At 33.0% G+C, this 24221-nt stretch overlaps 1 protein-coding gene across 9 annotated transcripts in view; it reads left to right on the top strand.

Moving 5' to 3' along the window:
- The window catches only part of PMCA (plasma membrane calcium-transporting ATPase 3), a 282389-nt gene that overhangs the window by 202267 nt on the left and 55901 nt on the right, over nt 1-24221 (top strand). For all 9 annotated transcript variants that reach the window (XM_089100636.1, XM_089100641.1, XM_089100642.1 and 6 more), the window contains 3 exons: nt 1988-2229; nt 12233-12361; nt 17574-17709. In XM_089100636.1, coding sequence (XP_088956762.1) covers nt 1988-2229; nt 12233-12361; nt 17574-17709 — 507 coding nt within the window. The remainder of the gene's footprint in view (nt 1-1987; nt 2230-12232; nt 12362-17573; nt 17710-24221) is intronic.

Here is a 24221-nt window from a genome sequence, read left to right as displayed (position 1 = left end):
TAGTCACTTAGGAATGGTTTAAAATTACTAACGAAGCACATCTAGATTAGTCACTTTAGATGGTTTTATCTACGATGATTTAAACGAGAAAAAAATTGAAAAAATTTAAGTTCTCTGCAAATTTGAGGAGGGGATAAAGATCTGTCGCCAAGCCCTCAGGAGCACAATTTTCATTTTGAAAAACCGAGCGAATGTGATCGTTGAATAAAAACCAACCTGAAGCACATTTTTCCCTTATTAAAAAAAAAACAAAAGATTAGGTAAGGGAATGTGACAAAAGAGTATGTCGCAATAAGATGGTAAAAAGGAATCGAAATTCTAAAACACAGAGAAACATTATCTACCATCTTGCGTCGCTCTTAGCATTGCTGTAGCGCCTAGCATCTAAGAATGCAGTCGACCACTTGTTATCCAACTTATCAGGCTAAGCTTAACTTCCCCGGATGTAATTCGTGCTCACGTGCAAGCTGAACCGCTTATGGACAAATAGGTGAAAAACAAAATGATCACATGTACTCCAGCGTAAACATGACGTATTTACAGATCCCCGAAGATCTGTTCTCTGCCGGATCCATCTAACTTTAATATCATTTTTTTTTTCATTTTTGAAATAATTTAATAGTTTGTTTATATTTTGCGCCACGTCTATGTTGATTTTCTTACTCTCTATTTTCGGGCGTTAACAGATGTAACATATCCGACAACTAATCCAGAGCCTTCAAGTAGCTATCGAACTAAGCTGTGAGACCATTTATGTCTCGTAAAACGCTATGGATAAGTAGTCGGACATGTCGGATAAGCAATCTTGGTATGCTTCACTTTAGATAATGGGACCATTTGAAGGAAACCTAAAACTGTTTTAAACAATCCCAAGTACTTGTTTATCTAGTTTCTAAAGGTACTTCGCTGCAGTTCAAAAATTACTTCTTAAAAAAAGGAAAACATCTGGGTACTACGGGCCAATACTGTTATGCCAATGAGCATTTCCTATCTCATGAATAATTTAATTTCTAATTCTTGCAGTTTTAATTAATTTTAATGCCAGCTTAAATTTTTTATTCTAGTTTTAGTTTAAATTCTAACTTAATTCTATGTCATTACTTAGTTTAATTAATATTTAATTAAATTAATTAATTCTTTAACTAATTTTAACTCTAGATTTCCTAATTATTGCTTCAATTAAAATTATAATTTAATTCTTTATTATTATTTGATACAATTATTTATTAAATTGATCAAATTTAATTAATTAGTTTAATTAATTAATTCTTTAGTCAATTGTAATGTCAGTTTTAATTAATTTTAATGCCAGCTTTGATTTTTAATTCTAGCTTTAACTTAAATTCTAACTTAATTCTTTGTCATTATTTAATTTACTTAATATTTAATTAAATCAATTGATTCTTTAACTCATTTTAACTCTAGATTTAATTTAATTTCTAATTCTTGCTTCAATTAAAATTATAATTTAATTCTTTATTATTATTAGTATTTGATACAATTATTTAACTAAATTCATCAAATTTAATTAATTAGTTTAATTAATTAATTCTTTAGTCAATTTTGATGTCAGTTTTAATTAATTTTAATGCCAGCTTTGATTTTTAATTCTAGCTTTAATTTAAATTATAACTTAATTCTTTGTCATTATTTAGTTTACTTAATATTTAATTAAATCAATTGATTCTTTAACTCATTTTAACTCTAGATTGAATTTAATTTCTAATTCTAGCTTCAATTAAAATTATAATTTAATTCTTTATTATTATTAGTATTTGATACAATTATTTAATTAAATTCATCAAATTTAATTAATTAGTTTAATTAATTAATTCTTTAGTCAATTGTAATAACAGTTTTAATTAATTTTAATGACAGCTTTAATTTAAATTCTAACTTAATTCATTGTCATTATTTAACTTAATTAATATTTAACAAAATTAATTAATTGATTCTTTAACTCATTTAATTTAATTTCTAATTCTAGCTTTCAGACAAACCTGGAGAACTCCCTAAGCAGATTGGAAACAAGACAGAGTGTTCTCTTCTTGGTTTCGTTCTAGAGATGAAACGAAGCTATCAAGAAGTCCGCGATAAACATCCCGAAGAAACCTTTCACAAAGTATACACTTTCAACTCTACTAGAAAGTCTATGAGCACTGTTATTCGGTTAGAAAGCGGAGGGTATAGAGTCTATACCAAAGGAGCTTCTGAAATGGTTATGAAAAGGTGGGTAAAGATCGTAGACGTATAAATCAATAGTATTATTTGGACTTGCCGTGTCTAATTCAGTTGATAGTACTAATAATAGATGATAAGTATTGTTGGTTTTTGCGAGATCAATGTGCATTTTCTTTTTTGTCGAGAGCAGAGGTTTCTTTCCCAAATTTATCTGTCTCAGCTTTTTAAATTTCAGTTTCTAATTCTGTATTGCTTGTATAGATAGATCGTGTATTTCAAAAGCCCAAGAGCCATATACACACAAAAATTTATGAAAAATAAAGAAATAACCAACAGAACAAATTACAAAACATACAGAAATATAATACATAGCGAAAAAAATACCTAATGGTAATTTAGCGAGAAAGTAATTGTAATTCTATATTACGAACTAGCTTTTCCTTCATTTTTCCTTTCCTTTTCCTATATGAACTAAATTTTCCTTTATTTTTTCAATAAAAATGCCATAATAGGGATTTTTATGTCCTCCCATAATCGGGAGGGGGGGGGATAAAAATTTAGAAGTGCAGTTTAAAAAATTTCTGAGGTTTCTGGTTATAGATCTCTGGCAATTATGTCCATTATAAAGGAAATGGGAACTTCGTGGGCGGGTGTAAAAAGGGAGGCTTTGAATAGATTGGGGTGAAGGAGGATCGTGCTTAGCTGTGTTGGCCTCAGGCGGCTTGGTGTTGCGGTGAGTTGTTAGTAGTAGTAGTATAACTTGCGCCTGATTCCACTGAAAATGGAACCAGAGGTGTTTTTAAGACAGTAGTTACAAATATGAGGCAATACAAAGCTGTAATTAAATGTGGGCCTCTGAATTCAAAACACAGTTCGGTTTAATTTCATTTCCTTATTCGAAGTAGTGCCTGTTCGTTATAAGTTTGTCGTAACTATAGACTAATAACTAATAGACTATCTCCCGGCTCTTTTCAAGTTTTTCTAATGTAAATTCTTTTAATGTTTAAGTTCTCCGTATTCGGAACTCGAAAAGCCATGACTTAGAAATCAGCTGTCAATTTCTATCAAGTGTTGTTTAAATCTGCATCCCCCCTTAAGGGAGATGTCTCCCCTGTTTCATCACCTACTATAGATGGATAAATAGACCGTGTATTTAAAAAGCCCAAGAATACACTTAAAAACTTATAAAAAATTAAGAAATCACCAACAGAACAAATTACAAAGCACACAGAAACATAATACATAATACATTTCCCTTAAATCAGAGAGCATTGGGCAGTTCCGGAGAAAAGGTCCAAATATTCGTTCTCATCTTTACAAAGAGGACACACATACGGCCTTTCAGGATCAACTATCTTCTTGTCGAACACCTTTTGCCTGCTCTGGATTCGAAATTTCCATTATCGTCGGGTTTGTGGAAACTGCAGACATGTATATACCATTGTTTTTTTTTACGAGTTCAGTCCACTTTTCTTTCGGCGTCACCCCTCTTGTACGATAACCTATCTTCCTAAAATTGGATTTCAGACATTTGTAATTTGAATAAACCAAAATTCAGTTTAAAGTCATTTACATATTTTCAGAAACCTTAGAATTTGGAATTTTGATTTTAAGAACATTTTGAGGATTTTGAAAATGTCTAAATGACTATAACTGAATTTTTGGGCTGTTCAAATTTTAAGATAACCCAAATCTGATTACCCAAATCCAGTTTAAAGTCATTTAGACATTTTCAGAATCCTCAGAATTGTGAATTTAGATTCTGAGAAAAATTCTGAGGATTCTTAGAATGTCTAAATGGTAAATACCCAGAAACTCAATAAAAATTTAGGATTTCTGAGGAATCTCTCGAGTCCTATCCCTCACTGCAGACGTCCTTGTGTTCATGCCTATACCCATTATAAAAAACTTAGGAATAGTAATCTCTTAAATATATCCTTGAAATGAAAGATCAGCTGTGGAAAAACTGCTGTTCCAGTGGTTCTTTTTTTTTAAATTGTTAAGCGGCAAAATTGTCCCCCTCCCCCTAGATTTCGAAATCCATTTTTGTCCCTACCCCTATTTCAAGGAATAGCCGTTACTACGCTGTAGTATGACTAAGTGTCAATAAAAAAAAAATAAAAATAAAGTTGGAATGCAAATTTAATCGAAGATTTTTTGTAATAATTGAAATAGGCTACAGTTGCGCTTAATGGTAGACAGCGCTACAGACTGTCGAAGGAATGCAGTGATGGAGACCCATAAAGCGGGTAACTGCTATCTAAATTGATCGAAGAGCGTGGTTTCTCATTGAATTCAAAATATTTAAACTGTTGTTCTTGGGATTTAGGGGGGAGGAAAGGTACCGATGTTAGGTTACGTATTTAATATATGTTATGTTTACCCCCCCCCCCCCAATGTGCAAATATATAGCCAAAATTTGCTTCTGAACTATTATATTTTCATTCTATTTTTTTTTTTTATTAGCATTAACCAAACCTGACTTCTTTCGTGTGTACCATTAAGCGCAACAGTACCTGAAATAGTAATCTCTAATAAACGTGACTGACTTAAGAATTTAGTATAAAAGTATCCCACGGCGTCGACGCAAGAGCTAAATTTGGAGTAGGTTTACCCATCCGTTAACAGAGCTCTGTTTTGTGAAACAAAGAAAATAAATAAGTAAAACAAATACACAAAAATAAACATTTATTCGGTTTCGTTGCAAGCTTCTGCTTTATTTTTGTTGAAATATTTTAGCTGAGCTGTTGAAAATGGCTTTCTTTTTAAATTTCCGATTCCGAAGCTAGTCTAGAGGCTGGAAACAAAAATTATAGTAAAGTTGATTTTATTTTCTCGGAGATTTAGTATTTTCTAGCATCTAGATATGATGTGAGCAAACAATTGAAAGGGCTTGAATAAATATTGTCGCTGTTCCCCTTTGTTCTCACATGGAAGCATCTTATCTTAGGTCATAAAAGGAGAGGGAAATATTTGAATTTAAATTGAACGTAAATTTCAAGTCCGTTGTTTTTCATGTCCTTGAAAGGAGCAGAAAGCGTTTGGCCTTTATAAAAGGCACTTTAGATTTGAAAGGTTTATAACATTAGGTAAAGATTTTTTCAGTTTTAGAGGGGAATTTATCGTTATTGACAACTTGAATAATGCTATTGTTTGTAATTTTGGTAAAGTTTATTATTATGACCCGATTTATAATTTTGTCAGGTGTTGTGATAAGGGACTTGAGCTTCTTTTTGTTATATACTTATCAGTTTTTTTTTCTGAAATATACTTTTCAGTTTTTTCCCGCTTGAAAATGAAAACAATAAAAAAAGGACTAAAACACTAAACACTAACTAAACACCAAAACACTAAACTAAAGCTAAAACACTAAACTAAAACACCAAAAATATGGTATGCGCAACCTCCCAGTTGAAAATTGAAATGTAGTATTTATAAATGTGCTTATGTATTGGTTACAGAAAACAACCAGAACTCACTTTTTTTTACGTAACGCATGCTCCGTTTTATAAAGGAAAAACTGAGCGATTTCAAGGATCTGGAAAGAAGACATCAGCAGCATTGCCAAAGTTTTAAAATATACTGTATCAGTTTTCCAACTAAAATTGTACCCCGAGTGGTTGATTTGTACTATTTGGATAGCATGTCAAATTTTGCCGTAACAAGAATAGTGTTTTCGACAATCTAAAACTTCAACAGATATCCGGCATAGAAAAAAACAAGTAACACCCAAATATACCGGGGACTTTATATTGTACCAAACAATTTCTAATTGTAGCGCATTGTACCAGGACCTCCAAATTGTACCAAAAACGGTACAATTGTGTCGCGTTGGCAACGCTGGACATCAGGTCTGGCAATTCGAAATGGTTTGTCTGAAAAGCGATTGTTTAGCCTATTGTTTGAGCAACATTATGTTTCAATTTAACATGGTTCCTAATACTATGTAGATTCATTTTCCTAGACGTGTTAGCTCCTCTTACATACTTCAACAGCTAACTTGCAAGTTTCAATATATATAAAAACAAATAAATAAATAAATAAAAAAATTCAAAGATATTGTCAGAAAACTAATGTCGTCCGGTTTATGGATCTAGCAGGTAGACATCAGCATCGTCAATTCAAAATGTATTGCCCGAATAATGTCTGAAAAGCGATTGTTTAGCCTAGTGTGAGCACCAATGTGAACATCCGTTATTTTTCAATTAAATTTGGCTCCTAATTTTATGCAAACCTATTTTTCTAGATATCTTAGCTCCTCTTTTATGTTGCTAAGCCGGTTTGTAAATTTTAGTAATGCCTATGAAAAAAAAAAAATTGATGTTTTCAAAGACGTGGGAACATGAAGAAAAAAATCGATGGCAACAAACAAAATCATAAAAAAAAGATAAACAAATGATCATTTTAAGAATATGCATAGATTTATATTAAAACTTAGGAGCCCGATTATTTCCATTATACTCCAAACTTAACCACAGTAATATTTCATGCCGCTTAATAGTATCGTAATATAACTCGTCTTTATATTTTTCCCCGCTGAAGACGTTGCATAATTTCCATTTAATAATAACAGTATAATAATAAGATGTTTATTTAGGAAAATTGCTATTACAAGCCCCGAAGAACCGAATTCTGGGTTTGGGGCCAACTCCGAGCAAAGAAGCATAAAAAGCAACCGAAACTAAAAGACTGACAAAAGAATGCCAAAATTTAAATTGTCAGAATGAAAATCCATTCATTAGTCATTATTTAAACTGGTTAGGTCATAACATGCTGAAAAAATAAACCTAGCAAAACTATAAGAAAATATAATAAAAAAATAACTAAAAATATACATATGAAGAAAATTCAAAAGGGACATTATTTTTCAACATTTGCATTGAATTATCTCTTTTATGTCTATTCAACTATTTTTTTTATTTCGTTAGAAATGATACTAATACTATTGTTAAGATAGTTTAATTGATGTTTATATTAGACTTAAATACTTAGAGATAATCTCATATGTTAACATTTATGTGCTAGTTAATTTACGACCAAGGCAGAAGATTGGAGCCATTCCCAATCGCTATAGAAGATAGGCTATAATAAAGCTTCCATTATCATAAATTAGAACCTTATCAGCCTAATTCAATTGTATAAGTATAGTTAAACTTACTTGTTTTGCTGACTGTATATAAAATAATAAGCTGTACAAAAAATTTGATCTTCTAGGCCTGTAAGGAAATGGTTAATAATAATAACATTATATTGCTTAAATAAGGCTAATAAGCCTCTAATTACAAAATAGAAACAGCTTAGAGTTCTCTTCAACTCAGAACTTCTCCGCAACTTTGACTCCCCTTTAGAGTTTGTTTACATCATCCATCTCAGGATGCAATATTGCTTCTAATTGGTTTTTGAAAGTTGAAATCGTGGGAGATATTACAACCTCAGCTGGTAAATGGTTCCACACATGCGTAATACGATTTGTCAGAGTCCAGCGCCCAAAGTCTTTATGAAATCGCTCGCCTTTGGTTTTAAAATTGTGCTCTCGCAGGTTGTTTTGGTTAAAGTATGCCGCATGACATGTCTTGTACATTTAAATTACCACATATGAATCTATAAGCAAGGGGTGGTAGATTGAGGTGCGGGAGGCGCTCTCTGGAGGGGTTAGGTTAAGTTTTACGGATAAAGGATTATAGATTGCCAAATATTGTGTTTTTGGTCATCTATCTTGGGCCGAATGAAAGGCTGGCCGCCCTGAATGGTATGGAAATAAACAATTAGAGAGGATATTTAGAGACAATTAGAGAGGATATTAAAGGAAATTGGAACTTCATTTGAAGGAGTAAAGAGCGAGGCTTTGGACACTTTGGGATGGGGGGAAGTGTGTGCGCAGTTGTGTTGACTTCAGGTAGTTGGATGTTGCAATGGGTTGTTGTAGTGGTAGTAGTTGTATCTTTCCCATTATGGTTTGAAAATTTATCTTGTTGAACTACAACAATTTTTACGCTTTTTTTTCTCAGTCTTAAGATTTTTTAAACCTCTATTTTAACCCCTTTTTTACTCTCTATTTTGCTGGTGCTATTTTATATTAGTTTTGACACTACTGCTTTTCATTTACGATATCCTTTCCTTTTAATTTTTTTTCCTATTTTTTGACAAATGAGTTTATGTTTATTTGTGAATTATGACGATTTCGATTTAGGATAGTTCTAATTTATATGATGATTTATAGTTTGACAACAGACACTGATTCAGCATTTCTTGCTTAAGATACTGATTTTTCAATAAAAAATTATCTTTATCTTGATTATGCTACCAAAAATAAAGAGTAAACTCGAACTATGCCCTTTGGTCATGGAATTATTCCATTTTGCTTTTTAATGCATATTGCTCTTAATTATATTCACACTCCTTGAGAGGAGAAAGGTTGATAGTATAGTTGCATTATACACAAAAAGAAATGAAAAAGGAATTAAATGGCAAAAAGGCTCGTATTCATAACTGTACACAGATGCCAAAGAGAAAAAAAATCCCTCAAAAATTGGTACAAAGGACCGTCCGCCAATAAAGTGTTGGGAATGCATATTTAAAGGATTAAAACTCAGCTTATTTGGGTTCAAATTTACTCTTTTCTGAAGCTTCAGTCCCCCTTCTCCAGACGAAAATCATTTGAATCCTGCTATTGCTACACTTATTCTTTAAGCTATCCCTAATGAAGACCTGAGCCCTGCATATTTTCACACATCCTATCTATACACCAGTTGTGCCTTCTGGAATAAGAAATATGGTCCCGCTTTATCTTTGAGATACAACCTTTGTTTATGCTCACCTTTGTTTTTGCTACACACCTTTGTTTTTGCTCAGTGAGTGAATTCTTGAACAGAAGTCGTAATCATGGCCTCCCAGATGCAACAGATAAAGATATAATGCCTGGTAAGGATTCCCAACCACGCAGTTGCACTGCTAAGTTGAAGAGGTTGGCATCATCATTACTGATACAGCCGAAGAGGTTGGCATCATCATTACTGATACAGTCGAAGAGGTTGGCATCATCATTACTGATACAGTTGAAGAGGTTGACATCATCATTACTGTTGCAGTCTGCTTTGTCTGTAAAATATTTTCAGAGACAAAAATGTGTTTAGTAAAGATAAAGATACTGGCTACACGAAATTATACGTCGAATATTATGCAAATAATATCATTAAACTAAAAATAATGTATTAACTGTGTCCGTGTATTATTGAATATGTCTTCGGACAAGACCATATGTGAGAGAAAATGAATATTTAATATCGAGTCACTATATAATACAAAACGATATCGCCTAGCCGAATAAGAACGGAAAGAAAAATAACCGTTGGCCTATGTTGTAAATGGAGAGTAATTTGATTTTTGCCCAACGCTGGCTCTTCTTTTCGGGAAAAAAAATTACAAGTATGTACTCAGAGTTGATAGAAAGGGCACTAATATCCTTACTCAAGGGCCGAAGGAGCTGAGGATCAGCTTACACCATAGAGTAATCGTACGCTAGAGAGAAAAACTGTTTGATCTGTGGTTATAAGAAATTAGTTTTGTTACCCGGTGACTTCAATACTTTCGGTTAAAGAAACCAATGAAAAGGGGTAAATGGTAATTCCCTTAACGTGATTAGCTGTTGCGTTGTCCAATACTTTCGGTTAAAGGAACCAATGAAAAGGGGTAAATGGTAATTCCCTTAACGTGATTAGCTGTTGCGTTGTCTAGCTCCTCATGTTACAAGTATGCCTTTAAACATTATCGGCTTAAACGGTTATGAATATATTAGTCTCATTTGCCGCTTGCTGCGCTGCCGGTATTTTTTGTTAAAAAATAAAATTATTACAATGATAGGAAGAGTCTTTTCATAGTTACTCTTTGCCCTACACTCAAGTCTCATTGACGTTATTTTGGGTGTTTACATTGTGGGGAACAATAAGTAGTGAAAGTTGTGCCTTGACGTATAGTTGGAACTTTTGCTGAATAATTCCTTGGGAATTCACGGTGAAACCTTTTTAACTGGGTTCACTAGAGGCGCATTAAAATGCACTATGCTATTGATTACTGTGTGCATGTATTTACATGTGCTCAAATTAGCAGAGTGAACTATTGGGGAGAAAAGGTACATTAAGAACCTTGAATAAGAGTTTAAGTGTGATTGTTAAATTTTGAAACTTTTTGTAGCTTGAGATTATATGCCTTTTCACTATCTTGATATTATCCTGTTATATCGGTGCCTGTACTCTTTTTTAAAATGACACTGCACACGGAGGGACAATTGTCACTCATAGCTTCGTCCAGTTGATTTGACAAGCTTTAAGAGATATATCATCAGCATCAGATTGCATCTTGATGTCATAAGATGTCATCTGATGTCATACATCTGATGCTCTAGTCATAGAAACGAGACGATGACCCAACAGGACAATCAAGTTTGATGATAAATGATAAGAAACAATTTAGTTGATGTTAATATAAGGATGACAATATTAAGAATTAATCTCATATATTACCACGTAGGTTCTCATTTACTTATTGTCAAGGCGAAAAAGTGGAGCCATTTTTCCATCCTAAAGGTTGACAGCTACTCTTCTCTCAAATCCCTACTGCCGACAAAGAAAACAGTTAAAATACTTGGAATACTTTTGGAAGAAGATTTAACATGGAACACGCATGTTGACTATCTAACTAAAAAGGTGCCTCGCTTTTACAATCATTTTCCAACCTGAAGAGATTTGGTATGCCAACTGGGGTTTTAAAGTCTGTGTACTGCAGCTAGGTTAGACCTTTTCTTGACTAAGTATGTCCACTTTGGCATCCTGGGTTGACGAAAGAACAATCAGATAGACTTGAGATGATACAAAAAAGAGCTGTAAAAATTATAATTTAACACAACTAGTCGACATATGATGATGCACTGAAACAGCTCAACTTGAGTTCACTTGATAGTCGTAGACATGAGTTGACATATCGATTCGGGCTAAATTGTTTGAATTCCCCAACTCATCATGGTCTACTACCCAACGTTGAGAGCCCCCCTACTGGATGACCAGTTGCTAGACTCCAACAGGTAAAAAAGATTTGTCCACAGTTAGTGACTTACCCAGCCTCTAGTACCGGGAGATATTACAATTCATTCGTTCCTTATTTCACTTGGTATTTTAATAATATTATTTTGACAAATATTTAATGTTTTTGAATGTATCAACCATTTATATTTTCAATATTCTGATATATTCTATATAAGCGGTCACTCATTTTAATTTATTGACCTTGAAACAGCACACGCTGCTTTAATATTTTTATATGGCTATTTATTTGTTTTGATCCTTGTTTTGTGTCTTCTTTTTTTGTGTCATGACGCACTCATGACTGTCATGACACTCATGACTCATGACATGTGTCATGACTGGAGCTAACATGACTGTTAGCTCCAGCTATTGTAGTCAATAAATATATTATGTTCTATTGTATATGATGTCATTCGTCATTCCGGATGAATGACAAGGATGATCATACTAAGAACTAAGGCCAAAATATAAATTCGTATGGACGTTTTTCTAGAGTTGAAGGTCAATTTGACAATAAAAACGCTTGGTCAGCTTTATAACTCGTTTTTTGCTCCCCATGTATTTTTTTCTGGTGCCATTATGGAAATTGTTTACCACTTCTGGACGTCAACAAATTCGGTCTGTCTTTTTCAAATTTTGTAAGTATTTCTTCGTGTTCCTATTTGGTCTCGTAACAGTTATATCTCCAAAGGTTACAGTGTTTTTTTGTGATATGTGGTAAGATGGATGTTTTAGAAGGGAGATTCAGACAGCGATCTGAGTCTGTTGTAGATTTTCCATTGGGTTGTATTAATCGTTTTGTGAGTCAATGTTAGTGTATTCTTTTCTAGTGTTTGTGATGATAAGTGTTTATATTTTGTTTATATAGCGCTTATAAGTGTTTATAAATTTCTTTTTCCATACTCCTCTAAGTGCATTTGTACGTATAGAGGGTCCAAATAAATTGTTATTATTATTATCATATTATCATTTAGGTGTTCATTTATTTTTGGTCAAGGGGGAAAACTGGAGCCATTTCCAATCGCTATGCAAGACAGACTGGTGAAGAATATAATTGAGCCAATGGCCTCTGAAGGACTGAGGACGATTTGTTTAGCTTACAGGTGAACATTGTTTATATTATTATCATCTTCAAGAGGATGTAAAATAAACGTTCTGCCCTCTTTCCGAAATAACAAATAATAAGTCCCTTAACCCCCCTCCCATTAAAAAATATGTTTTTTTAAGTTTCGACTTGATCCTCCAACTGTAAAAAAACGACTAGGAAGACTTGCCAAAATATAAATTCGTTTCATGCATAAAAAAATATGTTCAGGTATTTAAAAAAATAAAAAAAATAATATACTCTGATGATTACCACAAACACACTAATGCTTCAGGTTAGGCTGTCTTATCTTACGCCTCAACTAGCCGTTGTTTCGTGATTAACTGGTATTTACGGAAATTACAAATTATATAAAGTGAGACAGCATATATATTCTTACATTTTTTATATATTTTGGTAGTATTTTGAGTGATATCATAGCTTCATAGCCCCAAAAAGTATACGTCAGGAGCTCAAATTCTCCAAAACTTATTGGAATATGTTGACAAATGCCCATATCCAATTAGATGAAAGCTTAAGATGGTCAATGTGGGATGATTTTAAAATCTGCTCTTTTCGCTTAGAGTGACCCGTTGCCTGCTCATAGGTGTACACTGCTATGAGTGTGCACTCCCCTCCCAGGTCATGCCCTGGGAGGGAGAGCGGCTACACAAGACATATATGCATTTTAAGCTATTATTTTTCAACTCTCGCGGGGAGTCTTTTCCTCCTTTATCTCCCTCCTACTTATCAGTAGGTATGCTTATTTTCAATTTTTTGAGAGATACAATCCAAATCATTGTAACCGCTGTCAATGGTGCCAATTATCTTTTTTTTTTTACTTGACAGCTCCCTCCCCCCAATCCCTGAAGTTGCTGTGCTTGTGAGTGTTGCGTTCCTGTAATTCACTCCTTAGAAGGTGTTTGAGCAGGTACCTACATTATTGTTTTTGTCAGATGTAACAAATTAAAACCTTAAATTAAATTACACGGTAAATCAATAAAACCTTTGAAATATTACAATGCAAAAGTGGTAGCTGAAGCACAAATAAGTGTCTGAAAAATAAAAGGCTCGCAAACACTGTTTTACTTTTTATTCATAACTTAATAATAATAACCGATATAGTTTCTAATAATAACTTCTAATAAGATTATAATAACTTCTTATTAATAAGTTCTTTATTCTGCATAAGTAAGAACTTCAGAATTTGGGGACGCCAGAAAGTCGGAATCCTACGACACCCAAAATTCATGAAGTATTAAATAAAAAGTTAAAACATTGTAATTAAGATCGTCTTCAAAGTCGTTTTCCTTCTTTGCTTAATTAAGATTTTCCCTCTTTTATTAAGCCTACATCAAAAATCTGTATATCCAATCTTGTGCTTTGTTAATTAAATATTTTAGGGGTTAGTTAAGGCAAGTGCAAATTAACGAAAGATCAAATGGCACCCAATAAGACAATCACAAATGATGGATTTTGTAAGGAAATCACAATAAAGAAATCAGAATGATGGATTTTATTTCACAACTTCCAACAAAATCCACATAAAATTGTTTTACGAACGTTTAAACTCTACATTAATGTAAATCGAAAGGTTCGAGTCTCGAAAAATTATTTTTATTCCTTATTAGCTGGTAAAAAATGTACTCTGATTCAGTAACGCCTGAATCAAAACGTAACCGGCAATATTGGCCCAAGTCACTTTTGACTTCCAGTTTTAACTTACAAACTATTTGATAAGATTCTCTTGTGACGAAAATTTTTTTGAACCTGTTCATTTTATTTAGTTGAATAGGACAATAAAAGAAAGAGGGCAAGAGAGTTGTTGGATATGGCGTTTTGCCGTTTCGTAAACGGCAAAACGCCAGAAATCGGATCATTAAAGAGGTTTCCGTACCTTTAAGGACCACCCTAGTTCGTCCATTATAAACTTCCTTTGTTTGCGTGGCCAAACTATTTGGAATTGGGTGGGTTGTCTTGCCAAAACTTGTAGAGCTTCAATAAGAGATCTGAATAAACGACAGAAGACTAAAAGCAACTTCTACTTTTCTTGAAATCTTAGAAATACCATTTAGCGTCTCCTGTTTTGTGCCGGAGATAGAGATATTCAGATTTAATGAAAAAAAGTTCAGGAAAAGGCAGTCCCTAAAAATAATCTAGCAAACCTGCTTGGGAAACATTAAAAATCAGCTTAAAACATGTACCATTTGAATAATTTCACAGCTTTGGGAGTTTTATGTTGCACTAACAGTGTTGATTGAAAACCTTGCTGAAACAGGATTTATATTATTTATGTTGTATGTACATGGAAAAGACAGCGCTTTATTTAACAATAAGTAAGAGATAATATGTTCCCTTTATTTTAAACTAGGTCTTGTTAGCTTTTTGAACCTAAGGGGTTTTAAGATTCCCTGTAAATTTTTATCAAAATTGTTTTGGGAGATCCCTGTGGTTCTTGGAAAGTTTACTAATGGGCCCTTTATCTTTGAGACGGCCAGTCGACACTGACACTCGCAAAATTATTTTTAAGGTATTGAAACCCCTTAAATAACAATTTCAGATTTTGGAATATGAGTCATATTCAAACTCCCCCTTCTCTTGATCAATGAACATTCTTTCCTTTTTTTCCTTTTCCTTACGTTCCCTTAAAAGTCTCCTTTTAAAAATCACTTTATTTTATCTTGTTCAAGATCAAGATCTAATGAAATTCAATAAGTACAGAAAATGGCAATGCCATACTTTTGTTTAAAAAGTAACAAAACATAAAAGAGCTCAACAGTTATTTAGAGTCTTTATGTGGGATTAAATCAAAATTGTCATCTGGAAACCCCTTTACCCTGTTTTGCTTAATTAGAATTTCTCTTCTTTCATTAAGAAGAAATGAAATCCTTTCCTTTGGAAATCCTTTTATGTAATTTATCATTTGTTGATTCAATTTGCTAGGGGATATTTAAGGTAAATGCAGTTTAAATCATATCAGATGGAACCCAATCGAATGAGGGAGAATGGTAATGTCTATATCCTTTTATACTATTAGATATTTGATGTAAATAACACAATGAATTTTTAAAGATTTTGTGATTAATAAACAAGCTATAGCAATTCTAAATTTTTCTAATCTCTATGAGAATCGGAAAGAAAATTCGCGTTAACGAAAATCAAAATGTTACTGTGGTATATAAAAAAACACTGGAAAATGTAGCTTGTCATATTTAGATCTCTTAGACAAAGGATAAAAAAAACTGGATAATTCGAACATATATTGAATAGCTGCCATAAAAAAAAAAAAAAATCGAGCCCTGTACTTTCCCTCTTAAAGAATTTTTTTTTAGTTCCGTCTTGCTAAGCGTTTAAGTCAGTTTCTTCTTTAATATTACGTGGCTATTGGTAAAATCAAGAAGAAAAAAATATGTAAAAACAAAATTTAAAAGTAAAAAGATAAACAATTTTAATCCAGATATTTTATACATATAGGGTATTACATTTATTGCATGTTGCAGATTCTTGCCCACTTCTGTCTGTTTTTTTGTCTTTATGTTGTTTTTTTTTACTGAATTTGTGGTTTATAAATATGTTCGTTTTTACTTGACACCTACATATACTCGTAATCAAAACCAATGTGCGTATCAATTATTATTATTTGTTCGTAAATGGGGCTAGCCTATGTAGGGACTGCTCCATTTCATAAAATTTAGATAGACTGGTCATGATAAGGGAAAATGTAGAAAATAGAAGAAAAATGTGTAAAAGAGAAGGGAAAATGCAGCCTGTGAAATTTAGATCTCTGAGACAGAGGTTTAAAAAATGTCGATAATTCGACCATGTATTGAATAGATGTCATTAGCAGTACTGGGTAGATGGTAGACTCCATAAAAGGTAGATCGACTGGCCATGGTTGAGACTAACTTTGGTAAGTTAGTCTTATTCAACTTAAAAGACTACCCAACGTTACCGTTTCGAGACTTTCTTTTCCCTGTGCTTCACTGTAGATATTATTTGTGTTCCTTTAGATTTGTTTTTTTTTACTTTCCCTTGTTTCCCTTCAGTAAGTTTCAAGTGTTGAATGTAGGATAGCTACGGGACTACCAAATAGGAATTTCTACCTATCAATGCTGGGATAATGTTGGTCCATAGTTTTTTTGGGGATTATTTTAGTGACAAAAAGTCTTTGCACCATTATGAAACTCGTCATGCTAGTGACATCATCTGTTCCGAATAGAAGTGGCACCAGGGCTGGCTTCCATACTATATTTCCAGGACCTAATGTGTGGAACTCTCTTTCTGAGAGCATTCGGGTGGCTGAGCACCTGGGTTTATTTAAAAATAAATTGAAAAAATATTTGTTAGGTCAAGCTTCATATTTTTTTTTTTTTTTTTATTATTATTTGTTGTTCCTTTGTTTATAGTTAATTATTAGTTAGTAGATGAGTTGTATGTACCCGTCCAGTCTGCAAGTGGTTTTTTGTATCATTCTTGGGGCAGGTATTGGTATACTAGTTAAATGTATTTTGCTGTTAAATAATATGAACTGAACTGAACTGTTGAGGGCCTTTACTGTTTCTGATTTTCATCTTGGCTTTTTTTCTGAAGTTATTAAAACTGTTCAAAAATGTCATAAGTTCACATTGCTTTAAAATTATAATAGTATCAGATGTTCTCCTTGCTTTTAGACATGGCGATATTGATCTCGTATTAGAGGCATTATCCCTGTGCTTTAGAATTATAGAAATGTTAGACGTTGTCTTTTGGTTTTAAAATTGTTATCATTTGCTCCTCTTTTTAACCGTTTTTGTCTATTTTTTCTTCTTTTTTACTTTCATTGGCATTTTATGATCCTAGAGAAACGTGTTCTTGAGAAAGGTTTCGAAACTTATTTCTCGCTGGCTTTATAATATCTGATACTGTCATAATTTTAAAGCAATGTGAACTTTAAAATTGTAAAAATATCAAACATTGTCTTTTGGTTTAAAACCTGACAATATTGATGTTTTTCATTCGTTGCTATTTTTTTTTTTTGCTTTTTTATTTACCGTCCTTGATGTGTTCGAACTATATTCAATCCTGTTCTTGAGAAAAATGTTTTGTTCTTTTTTTTGTCCTTTGAAGCTCTAAAAATGTCAGCTATCAATGTCAAATATGTCAGATATATGTCCTTCGAAACTCACCATGTTAGGCATTATCATTTCTTCTTTTATTGCCCTCCTTTATCGTTTATGAATTATTTTTTTCAGAGATTTTGTCCCTGGAAAAGCAGAGATAAATCAGGTTAGAATAGACAGTGAACCCAACTGGGACGATGAAAACTTTATTGTTGACAATATGACCTGTCTTTGTATAGTTGGTATCGAAGATCCTGTCAGACCTGAGGTGAGTTTTCCCCCATTTGATTAACATTATTAGACGGCTTCTTCATAAATAGAAAAAAAAGTAATCCCCGCAAAGGCTTTTTGGCCTGCGAAACGAAGGATTTAAAACTAATGTTTTACTACATGCACCTTACAATATTAAAAAAAATTGCCTTGTTTTTGGCAATGACAGTGTCTCAAAACAGAGCGTAATAGCAATATTTCCAAGTCGCAATGGCAGTGTCTTGGACCGAAGCCCTGTTTTTGACAATGACAATCTTTTGAAGCAACAATGACAATGTCTTCAAGCGAAGCCCTGTTTTTGACAATGAAAATGTCTTGAAGTGATATTTTTTTCCAAATTTTTAGTTGGGTTAATAAGGAAAACTGCGTATAGAAATGATTTTTAGATACTAGTCGAAACACTAAAGAAGTAATTGATACTGAAGCTCTGTGTGGGTGGAGGGAAGACTATAGGAATATTTAGGGAATTTTTCTATCCCAAAAGTACAGTTGTAAAAATATGCCCTGAATAGTAAACAATGTTTAAGCTACCAGACGAAAGAGAATTTCATAGAGGAAGGAGCAGACGAAAATGAAGAAGGAGAAAGATATATAGAAAGGGTTTCAAAACCCTTTTGACAGAAAATGATTCTATAGGAAGAGATGAAAGAAAGTCACAAGAAAAACATAGCAGTTAAATGGTGCATAATGAAATGTAGAAATTGAGTTTTTGGGGGGAGAGGGGGGGGGGCTGAAACAGTATATCGGATACAGTGTAATTGAACTAACTTTCTGTTTTTTTCAGTATTTTAGATAGTGATTATTTTAAGATATGACAAAAATAAGAAAATAGACACACATAGAAAAACTATACTCGCTAAACAGTTCAGAAACTTTGAAGTATTAAAAAAAAAAAAAAAAAATCTAAAACGCGAAAAAACTCTTTTTTCTATTGACATTACAAAAAACATGATGTTAGATGAGGGCGTACTGTTTTCCAACATATTTTTGAGTGCAGGACACGATTATACAGCACCAAAGAAATAGACTACCACAATATCCTATTGTCGTAGTCAGTAGACTGCCACCATATCCGTAGAACAGCTGATTTTCGCGATGAGGTGATTATTAAGTACAGATTTTGAAAAAGAAATGTATAGCATCTATGCGTAAGATCAAATAGGGGAAAGATAAATAAAAAAAATAGGTGATCAAATAAGTGCAAATTGAAAAAAGGAAAGAAATGTACAGCACCTTTGCGAAAGATCAAATAGGTGAAAGATAGATAAAAAAAAAAGTGATCAAATAAATGCAAATAAAAAAAAGGACGAAATATATAGCACCTACGCGACAGATCAAATATGTGAAAGATAAATAAAAAATAGGTGATCAAATAAGTTCAAATTAAAAAAAAGGAAGAATGAAATGTTTAGCACCTATGCGGAAGATCAAATGGGTGAAAGATAAATAAAAAGAATAGGTGATCAAATAAGTACAAATTAAAAAAGAAAAGAAGAAATGTATAGCACCTATGCGAAAGATCAAATAGGTGAAAGATAAATAAAAAATAGGTGATCAAATAAGAGCAAATTAAAAAAGAAAAGAAGAAATGTATAGCACCTATGCGAAAGATCAAATAGGTGAAAGATAAATAAAAAAATAGGTGATCAAATAAGTTCAAATTAAAAAAAAGGAAGAATGAAATGTTTAGCACCTATGCGGAAGATCAAATGGGTGAAAGATAAATAAAAAGAATAGGTGATCAAATAAGTACAAATTAAAAAAGAAAAGAAGAAATGTATAGCACCAATGCGAAAGATCAAATAGGTGAAAGATAAATAAAAATAGGTGATCAAATAAGATCAAATTAAAAAAGAAAAGAATAAATGTATAGCACCTATGCGAAAGATCAAATAGGTGAAAGATAAATAAAAAAAATAGGTGATCAAATAAGTTCAAATTAAAAAAAAGGAAGAATGAAATGTTTAGCACCTATGCGGAAGATCAAATGGGTGAAAGATAAATAAAAAGAATAGGTGATCAAATAAGTACAAGTTAAGAAGGAAAGAAAGAAATGTGTAGCACCTATGCAAAAGATCAAATAGGCGCTGTTCGAAAATATACATTTACGCCTGTAGAACAGATCAATTATCTGCTCGATCTGTTGGTTTATGCCTAAGTAGATAAGATCGAGTATTTATAGCCGAGCCGGATCATAGTCACACCTGTCGATAAAAAGAGCCAAGGCTTATGAATGATATTTTATTCCTTTTATTTTAACGTCACACTTATACTGCAGAAACAGGGAAATAAAAGGACAAGAAAGCGGTTTTAAAAATCTTGTGTCACTACTAATTTCTTCCCAATTGTTGCTTACATACAAAAAGAAATGTAAATATCGAAAAATGGGTGTAATATTTTAAGTAATATAGTGGAGAATAAAAGAAAAACCCCTTTATTATTAATAATAATAAAAATATGAGTATTTTCGCTTCACGTCTGGAAGCCTTTATCGACGGGAATATAATAATAATAACAATAATAGTTATAAAAAATAATTTACTTTATTAATTAGTATACATTTTTCTATTATTATTATTATTATTATTATTCCAGTTAAAGGAAGCTCAGGCTGTGAAGTCGGCCTTTTATTATTATCATCAGTGAAAAAAAGAATTTTTATTATTTTATACTGTCCTATTTGAAATGTTATACTCGTCTTTCTCTATTTTCATTTCGTTTTATTTGTAAATAGAAAGGCAGTGTGGTCTAAGAAATCATTAACTACTGCCTGCGAATACTATGTTCTTTTATGGTTTGCCAGATTCATCTTACAGATAGAAAAGCTGTTGTTCTAAGCTTCCACCTTTTCTGGTTTTAAAAAGTTTCGCCTTTAATCTTAACTCTAGGGCCGTTTTTTTTCTCATCAATGTGCTAAGATCTTACATCTTTTGTCGTTTTTATGCAAACGTCTTTTATCATTCTGCTATGATCAGCGGTCTGAGAACAGTGATGAGTATATCATCAGTTCTCTCATCATTGTTCTATATGGCAGAAAGATGGCGTCTTTTACGCTTTTTGCTAACATCTCTGAGCTGTAAGATCTTAGAACAAAGATGAGTTGAAAAAACTATAATCTTTGCAGAAAGATGAAAGATCTTAGCTGTAAGATCTTAGTGCTAAAAAACGACCCATCTGATTTCTCAATCACAAACTTTAGCTCTGATCAAGCATGAAAGGCTTTCTAGAAAAATTTTTATTAATTTATGTTGAAAATTTATCAATTGCTTATCCAGAAATTCCCTTTTGTCGCTGCTATTTTGACTTTTCCATAACATAGCACAAGCTTATGTAATTTAAAATTCTATGTAGAGCTCGAGTCTACTTGGAACTGCATACTTTACGAATAAAATTGGCTCCGGATGGGTTTACAAAAATGACAATCATTTCTCACTAAACCTGGTAATAAAAAAAAAAAACCAGAAAACAAAACAAAAAAAGAATGAGAAATCACCCGAAAAAGAATCGCTAGGAAATAATGTACTCACTAAGCTTCGGCACTGCTTCTGTTTTTGTCTAACCTGTTTCAGTTTTTCCGAAAAATGCAAAATTCTATGTAGAGCTCGAGTCTACTTGGAACTGCATACTTTACGAATAAAATTGGCTTCGGATGGGTTTTGACCAAAAAAAACTTTCACAATAATTTCTCTCTAAACCTGGTAAGAAAAAAAAAAAAAAAAAAAAAAAAAAAACAGAAACAAACGAATGAGAAATCACCCGAAAAAGAATCGCTAGGAAATAATATACTCATTAAGCGTCGGCACTCTTTCTGTTTTTGTCTAACCTGTTTCTGCTTTTCCAAAAAAATAGAACAGAATTAGAAACAGCTTACCTGTTTTTGACAGACCTGTTTCTGTCTCTGTTCTGTTCTTTTTTCATCTTTTTTTTTTTTTTATTTTTAACCTGTTTCTTTGTTTAAACAGGTCATTGTTTTTGACGTTTTTTTTTTTTTTTTTTTTTCTCTCTCTCTGAAAAATAGAAACAGTGCTGATGCTTAGTATTCACCAAAACAGAGATTTTAACCTACTTCTAAAATTAGCAACGTTTACAGGTAAAATTTGGCTCTGGCTATACTAGTGTTAAAGGTTCTTTTGTATACTGTAAAAGAACCATTATATGGGATAACCACACAATATACTTACCAAACTTACTAAATATTACTAAATCACATGGCTGATCTAGCCCGAAAATTGTATGTATCCATAAACCAAACTAATACCTAAAGGGTGAAGAAAACTTCTAAGACCTTCTTTCTTCTCCCTGGTCGTTGCACCGTACCTAAAAAGCTGACTAACGTGACCAAGGTAGCAGTTATAAGTTATTTAAGAGACAGCCTATTTGGAAGTCTCCTATCCCAACAGTTCCTTTAGAAGCGAGAAGAAAAGATACTTTTATTAGAGGGAACAACGGACTGCCCCTGATAAGTCATAAGTAACCAAGATAGACACTTTCTATGATTTACACCCAATTCTCAAGGACATTAGTGATGACTCGTAGTTACTGTTGATGGACATCGACTTTTGGCTTTTAACCAGTTTTTATAGACATTGATTATGCTTTTTGGTTATGAGTGCCAAAGATTATATTTTACTAACGAGAGCGAGACATCCTTCTCTGCTTATACGAACAATAATTTTAATTGATGAATTATTGTTAAATTAAGCTAATCAAATAAACTAATAGTTAAACTTAATTGAACTAATACTAATCCATAATTAATTAATTGAATTAACAGGCTAATAATTACGTGGATTTTTGCGGCACCGCAAACCCTCAAGGTTTTTTTTTTTAGTGCGAAAATTTTTTCATTTATTTATTTGTGGATGTTAAAAACAAAACTTAACTTAAAAATAATATTAATCAAAAGGCGTTTTCTTGACACAAGTCACTGCACTTGCAAAAGGGGCTTCAGTCTATCTCCGAAATGTCTATTTTCTCATATTTTTGCGAATGATTTATCAATTATTGGTTCGGGAGGGGGAGACTCTGGTGAACATGCTCTATGTTGAACTGGGATGATAAAAGAACTATTCTGATCATCACACCTGATCACCTGATGGTTTGCAATACATCACCAAGCAGGAGCCATCTACTTCAAGAGTATTTCACTTCGGCAACAGAAACATATCTTGTATCCTTTGTGCAGGTTTTGTTCCTTATTCTAACCATTGATTTTATTGCTTGATCTTTTCCTTATAGCTTATTGTGTTGACCTTGAAGTAGTACTTGCTACTGTGGATTTTTCTGTTTCTGTTTTTGTAGCTGCTTTCATTATTTCATTAGTAGTTTTTTGTATTGACATGCTCATGTTAGCTTGAAATCAGACTTCTGAATCTCTAAAGGCTAACGGAATTCCAGTGTATAAGAAAAATAAAATAAAACCGGCTTTCCTCTAAACAGGCCTGACAAAAGGCCAAAAAAATTTTCCCCTGGCCACTTCTCATGAAGCGTGGACAAGAAACTTGGAGAGGGACAACTTGGCCTTCTTGGAAGTTCAAATACCCTTTTTAGGGACCAAAATGGTTTGTGGGCAGTTAGCCACCGTTTATTGACATGCTCATGTGACCTTGAATCTAAGTCCTCTGAAGTTCTTGGGCTGACGGGATACTTTAGGAAAAATAAAAAGTTGGTCTTCCTCTAAACAGGCCTGACAGAAGGTAAAAAAAAACTTTTTGCGTGGCCTTTTCTCATAGAAGAGTGAATATGCAAGGCCCTTTCCCTTGGAAAGGGCTTATTCACTTGGAGATTACCTGCTTGTACTTACTTGTTGCGAGACCAGGGCTTATTCACTTGGAGATTACCTGCTTGTACTTACTTGTTGCGAGACCAGACGCAAACGCCTCACTCGGCATCTAGAAGACTACGTATGAGTATGACTGACTCCCATTTGTCACGATCTTGTGCCAGCTCTTCAATAAACCGGAGCAAGCAGCTCTCCCACTTTCCGCCAAACTTTCGAAATCCGCCAATGGGGTCGAGGTTTTTTTTGGCAGTTGTCCACCAATTCTTCAATTGACGGTCAGGTCGCCTGCGCCAATCTGGCAACGGGGCAGTTAGAAGCACTTGCCTTATGATGTGGTCGTTGGGTCTTCTAAGGACATGACCAAGCCAACGCTGTCTTCTCTGTTTGACAATCATGGCGGTGGGTTCGATGTTACAGCAGCGTTGGCGCACATCAATATTTGAGATTCTGTTGGAGTATCAAATCCTCAGGATTTTTCGTAGACAGCGGTGGTCAAAGACTTCCAAATCATGGAGATGAAGCGCCTTCAGTGGCCAAATTTCGACTGCATAGAACATATCTAACTTTAACCTTTGATTCTATATCCTGATGTTTTTTGTATACTCGTATCTCATTATGCTTTTGTTGAAATAGTTCTTGCTGATGTTGATTTTTGTTTTTGCTGTTTCTGTATTTCCTTTCATTATTTGATTCATTTCTTTCTGTATTGATATACTCCAGTTGGTTTT

The sequence above is a fragment of the Artemia sp. Qi Xiang Cuo genome, chromosome 14 (genome assembly GCF_049724085.1).
Source record: "Artemia sp. Qi Xiang Cuo chromosome 14, ASM4972408v1, whole genome shotgun sequence".
In the NCBI taxonomy this organism is placed as follows: domain Eukaryota; kingdom Metazoa; phylum Arthropoda; class Branchiopoda; order Anostraca; family Artemiidae; genus Artemia; species Artemia sp. Qi Xiang Cuo.
This window is presented reverse-complemented; position numbering and strand designations above follow the sequence as displayed.